We start from the raw sequence: 6119 nt of genomic DNA, 5'->3' as shown, positions 1-6119 counted from the left end.
GAAAGAAAGAAAGAAAAAGGAGAGAGAGAGAGAGAGAGAGAGAGAGAGAGAGAGAGAGAGAGAGAGAGAGAGAGAGAGAGAAAGAAAGAAATGCTAATGTGCGTATAAAAATAGGTGCTACATTAAAATATTTGATATTTCAACAATAAGTTATTTAACTACCCAAGTTATGGATTTGATGTCTTTGCACTTTAGAATTTGTTTACACCATCTAGGGTGATGCATAAAGATCATAGCTTACATAATTTAGCTTGAAAAGTCCAGAAAGCATACAAATACATCCTGTAAAAATGGACCTTCATATTAAACGTAGGGGAAGGGGGTGCTAAAACACCAGAAAAGTTATTTAGACCCACCCTTGTCTGAAGGGTTATAGCATATGTGTGGTAAATTCATCATATATACCTCCTAGCACCAGGAGTGATTCCATCTCTTTAATTCTCAGGCTGCAGAAATAGACCACAGAGTAGAGGACCTCTTGCAATCAGTAAATGTTGTGCCCCATTTATACAATTAAGGTTGTCCTACAAAAAAGGAGAAGAAAATTGCACACCCTTTCAGTATATCTGCTGCAGCTGAAAATCTTGTGCCAAGGCACTTCATCCGAAGGTTGAAGCAACAAAATCATCATTTAAGTCCTTTGTTTCAAAGATAAAACTGTGGTTGTAGGAGTCTAGAACTGGCTGAATGTTGTCTGTTTCTCCAGCACTTCGAGGTAGTCCGGCTCAACATTGAGTTTAGCTTTTAATTCCAGATATTCATTCCTGTTAGGTTCCACATAGACAGTACTGGGTGTGCTGTATAGCACTGCTTCTCTTAATCTGTCCGGATGCAAGAATTGACGCTTTGCTTCATATTTGGGGGTATATGTGAAAGCAGGGGGGTTGCTATATTTATACTCAATGTTATTTCCAGGTGAAGGTCCCTTATCAGGTTCTAGAATCCCTCTATATACACGATCTGTATCTTGCACAGGAGAAAGCTCCACCCTGGGCTCAATAGTGCTGACACTGTAGCTTGGGTTCCTAAGATTGCTCTCTCTTTCTTCTTCTAGATGGTTCCTGTAGGTGACCTTAAGTTCGTGGAGATCCTTGTAATCATCAACAGAATTGCCCTCCCTAGATCTATAGATAGGGTTTTTGCACATGTGACCCAAGGGGTGGGGGATGTACTCATAGACATGGCCGGCTGGGGTCTTCACTTTAGGCAGAGGTCTGTTGCTGTACACACTGTACTGCATGTTGAATGAGCTCACGTCTGAGTTATTTGTGCTGGCTGGCTCGTTCTGATTCTTTTTCCTTCTTTTCATCACAAGGACGAATAGCCCTGCAGCAACAAACACAGACATAATGAAAACCAAGAGCAAGCTCAGTATGAGCACAGACAAGGGCACTGAGCTCGACACGTTGTTGAATTTAATGGGATAAATTAAGGTGGTGGTGCTCTCTGGAGGTTGCTCCTCTGATGGTGTAGAGGTGGGAACTATAATGTCAGAGTAATCTGGGCAAAGGAGATCAGACTTGATCAGTCTCATTTCCTTCATTGCAAATTTTTTGGGGCTTTTACAGATGACATCATCCACCAAGACCCCAACACTGAGTTGCTCCAGCCAGAGCTTCATTCCCACCACATCGCATGTACAATCCCAGGGATTCTCATGGAGGTCTATCTGCACTAAGGATTTCAGTTGGTCCAACACTCCGCTCACTGTCAGGTGTGAAAAATTGTTACTTCTCAGGTTCAGCCTTGAGAGATTCAATCCAGAGAAAATGTTGCTAGGTAAGTATTTCAGGAGATTGTTGTTGAGGAACAAAAGGTGGAGATTGGGAACTGAATCAAATGTTCCAGGTTCGATGACCTTAATAGCATTATATTGTAGGAAAAGATATTGAAGGCTTTGAAGGCCATATAACAAGCTTGGTGTCAGCTTTTCAATAGAATTACCATTTAAGTACAGTCTACGTAAATTAGTCAAATCCTCAAAGGCTCTTTCTTGGATGACTGATATCCGATTGTTCCCAAGATGCAAAAGATCTAATCCAGTGGAGTCAATAAAATCAGACCTACGAACCAGAGTGATATAATTGCCTGTCAGATACATCTTTTTGGGGTTGTAAGGTTTAGGGTGCAAATCAGAGATACTCTGTATCTTTCTCTCCTGACAGTTGACATTAAGTCCCAGATTGGAGATCTGTAGGTTGCACGTACAGTTTGTAGGACACTCCAAAGGCACTGGGGATTTGGTCTGATAAGCAATGTATCCATTTTCTTTGGGAGGGTGGTGGGATGTGGCTCGTACTCTTGGTCTGTTTGGTTGCCGTGTGCTTTTAGGTTTGGTTGGGTTTTTGTAAACAGAGGAAGAGATGGTGGCCCCAGAATTTACTGAGGCTGGGGTGGTATGAAAATACTCGTTTGTACTTCGAGGAACTGGTGGTCGCATTTCATAGGAAGGGATCAGTTTCCTGGGGCATAATTCCTGCTTGGAAATCTCATCCAAATCTCTCCCATATAATCTAAAAGGGGTTTCACAAACCACATCACCGACTAGAGCAGAGTAAGAAATACTATACAGCCAATCCTTCAGGGCAATTAACTCACAAGAACAATTCCAGGGATTCTCCTCCAGTTGCAGCTCCACAACCTTATCCATATGTTCCAGCAGACCCACAAAAGGAAGTACTTTTAGTCTATTCCCTCTTAAGTCTAGGTGTGTTAAAGGGACGAAACGAAAAAGATTTGTGGGCAAAGTGGACAAAAGGTTGTCGTTCAGGATCAGGACTTGCAAAGTGTGAAGCCTACTGAAAGCATTAGGCTCAATGGAGATAATGTAGTTATAATCAACTTGCAAATACTCCAGGCTCTCTAGGCCAAGGAATGTATCATTCTTAAGAAGTTCCAGCTTGTTGTTGTTGAGATGAAGCCTTTTTAGACCCTGAAGTCCGTTAAATGACCCAGTTTCAATCTCCTGTATGTCATTATTACCAAGATGCAATATAGAAGCCCCAGTGTAGTTGACAAATTCATTGAAATATAGGCGATTTAAGAGATTTCCAAATAAGAAGAGATGATAGACTGAGAAACGTGGCGGGGTGATCTCAGAAAGGCTAATGATCCCTCTGTTCTCACAGTTCACTGACAAGATGCCATCTCGCTCCTCACAAGGACAGTTGTCACACACCTCTCCATAGGATTCTATTGTTTCTGCCCAAGAGAGAACCAGGGATGTCAAAGCAAATGCGGTCGTCTGGAGAATCCACATCTGCATTTTCTTGTTTAAATCCTGGTCAAATGTGACTGCGGAGCAGCAATGGTACATTTTACCTCCTGTGGGACAAAATAGGAGACATTTTAAGTAGGGCATCAGCACAGGGACAGGAGGCATATACTCATAGAGGTGTTGAGGTTTTAGGTATAGCAGGGAGACATACTCATAGAGGTGTTATGGGTATAGCAAGCTCTGTGTGTTCTGTATACTGATTTGTGTGTTCTGTATACTGATTCCCAGACACATCAGATGCGTGTGCATGCAATGAACGCCATGAGCAGACAGGTTTGCACTGGAAAAGGTTCCTAATCATCTATAAGTATGCATAAAATGGCTGTCACCTCAGAGATCTTTCCCCACTTTACCTAGCTTTCTAGTGCTTTCAGCACCGCACCATTGAACAGCGCACTGGACGATCTCCATATTAATGTCCAGGCTTTCATGTAATCCACCACAACTTGTCTATGGAGGCTATAGTTCTACCGCAATGCGTTACAGGCTTTCCTAAGCAAAGCTTCAGTTTGTCTACAGATGATTTCACCACCTCGTCATCACCATCATCATGGATAACACGTAGAGAATAATAGAAAAGAACGTCTTGTTCTCTGTTGCTTTGACGATGCCAAAAATGATCCATAAGCAAAATGGCACTTTGCAACAGGACTAGGCTGTGCAAAATATACCCCTCTTCCCTGTCTCCTCTGCTTCCAAATCCTGCAGGCATCCTTTCAAATCATAATCCATTAAGGTGGCTGAAGGGTTAATCACAGCACATACATGTACAAGGTCTCCAGGGAACGTGTGTAGTCAGATAGCATGGACTTTGGGGAGGCTGTAAAACTAGCTTAATGAGGAGAATCGAAGAGATCATTTCTATTTTTGCCATTGTCAATACTCTGGGCATTAAAGCTAAGGATGGTTACTAATGCTGCTCCTGGGGGAGCAGGACTATTCGATGTAGCCTGTGCTAGTCATGAGGACTACTAGATATAACCTGTACTAGTCATGAGGACTACTAGATATATGCTGTACTAGTCATGAGGACTACTAGATATAACCTGTACTAGTCATGAGGACTACTAGATATATGCTGTACTAGTCATGAGGACTACAAGATATATGCTGTACTAGTGGTGAGGACTACTAGATATATGCTGTACTAGTCATGAGGACTACTAGATATATGCTGTACTAGTCATGAGGACTACTAGATATATCCTGAGCTAGTCATGAGGACTACTAGATATATCCTGAGCTAGTCATGAGGACTACTAGATATAACCTGTACTAGTGGTGAGGACTACTAGATATATCCTGAGCTAGTCATGAGTACTACTAGATATATCCTGTACTAGTGGTGAGGACTACTAGATATAGCCAATGCTAGTCATGAGGACTACTAGATATAGCCAATGCTAGTCATGAGGACTACTAGATATATCCTGTACTAGTGGGGAGGACTACTAGATATATCCTCCACTAGTGGTGAGGACTACTAGATATATCCTGTACTAGTGGTGAGGACTACTAGATATATCCTGTACTAGTGGTGAGGACTACTAGATATAGCCAATGCTAGTCATGAGGACTACTAGATATAGCCAATGCTAGTCATGAGGACTACTAGATATAGCCAATGCTAGTCATGAGGACTACTAGATATAGCCAATGCTAGTCATGAGGACTACTAGATATAGCCAATGCTAGTCATGAGGACTACTAGATATAGCCAATGCTAGTCATGAGGACTACTAGATATAGCCAATGCTAGTCATGAGGACTACTAGATATATCCTGTACTAGTGATGAGGACTACTAGATATAGCTAGTGCTAGTGATAAGGACTACTAGATATAGTCAGTGCTAGTGATAAGGACTACTAGATGAAGCCTGTGCTGAAGCATCTAGTCATGAGGACTAGTTCACATTCACAACACAGAGCTGGGATCAGCATGGCTGTGCTTACATGGGGCTGCTGTCAGTGTACTGGAGTCCTTCAGCATCCTTCAGCCCACAACAACTTGCCTCTCAACACCCACAATCCACAGAGCATCAGGCAGTAAAAAGCGGCGGAGATGCCCACAGACCTACTCATTCACAGACCCACTGCTGGCTATAGGTGCCTAGTGATCAAAGTTTAATTGAATGACAGTTGCTTACCAGAAATGCCAAGGGGTGGGGGGGATCCAAGTTCCTTCACCCAGACCAGAAGTGAACCATCCTCCTGCCATAAATCCTAAAGGATGGCTACCATTAACCCTTGCAGGGCGCAGGATCTCCAGTCTTCTGCACCGCTTCCAAGCCAGCTCCTCCAGCCGTGTGCCACCAGACTCCAGCACATCGCCACCGTGCTGCCCAGAAGATACCAATGGAAGAGGGAGCAGGGCATCGGCTCCCGCATTTAACCCGCACCCAGCCTGTTAATAAGCCGAAATGATGATACTCACTCAGACTGGAGTCTCCAGGGCCCAACCATCGCGGAGAGCCGTGAAAACTGCGATCAGGGAGGCGGCTGCTGGCTGCAGTGTGAACGGTAGCCCTCCTCACTCCCAGCCCGCACTGCATCCATCCTCCGGCTCCAGCAGTCCCATTGTGACCCTTCGCCAAGCCGAGGGGATTGCAGGGAGGCAGAGACAGCACAGAGAGGGAGAGATGGAGGAGAGCGGGAGAAAGGAGAGGGGGATGGGGGCAGCGGAGGAGGAGTCTGCCGGCTCGGGGAGCAGCCTCAGCCCTTCTACTCATCAACTTGACAACATCCGACCATGCATTACATGTCAATTCAGTCCCCAGCCATGAAGTGCCCCCCTGGTGCACGTGACGCGGCTACGGGATGGCAGTGCGTGGCGACCGCACC

At 44.4% G+C, this 6119-nt stretch overlaps 1 protein-coding gene across 1 annotated transcript; it reads right to left on the bottom strand.

Annotated features, from left to right (window-relative positions):
• Window positions 1-673: 673 nt before the first annotated feature.
• SLITRK5 (SLIT and NTRK like family member 5) lies at window positions 674-3316 on the bottom strand. The gene has a single exon (XM_044287687.1). It carries the CDS (start codon window positions 3314-3316, stop codon window positions 674-676), a length of 2643 nt encoding a protein of 880 aa, XP_044143622.1.
• Between the last annotated feature and the right edge of the window lie 2803 nt (window positions 3317-6119).

The sequence above is a fragment of the Bufo gargarizans genome, chromosome 3 (assembly GCF_014858855.1).
Source record: "Bufo gargarizans isolate SCDJY-AF-19 chromosome 3, ASM1485885v1, whole genome shotgun sequence".
Taxonomy (NCBI): Eukaryota; Metazoa; Chordata; class Amphibia; order Anura; family Bufonidae; genus Bufo; species Bufo gargarizans.
The sequence above is the reverse complement of the archived record's forward strand: the minus strand, read 5'-3'. Positions and strand labels throughout refer to the sequence as shown.

What these genes read in the sequence shown, in the direction of transcription:
- SLITRK5 (XM_044287687.1), bottom strand. Translation starts at nt 3,316, where the DNA reads ATGTACCATTGCTGCTCCGCAGTCACATTTGACCAGGATTTAAACAAG.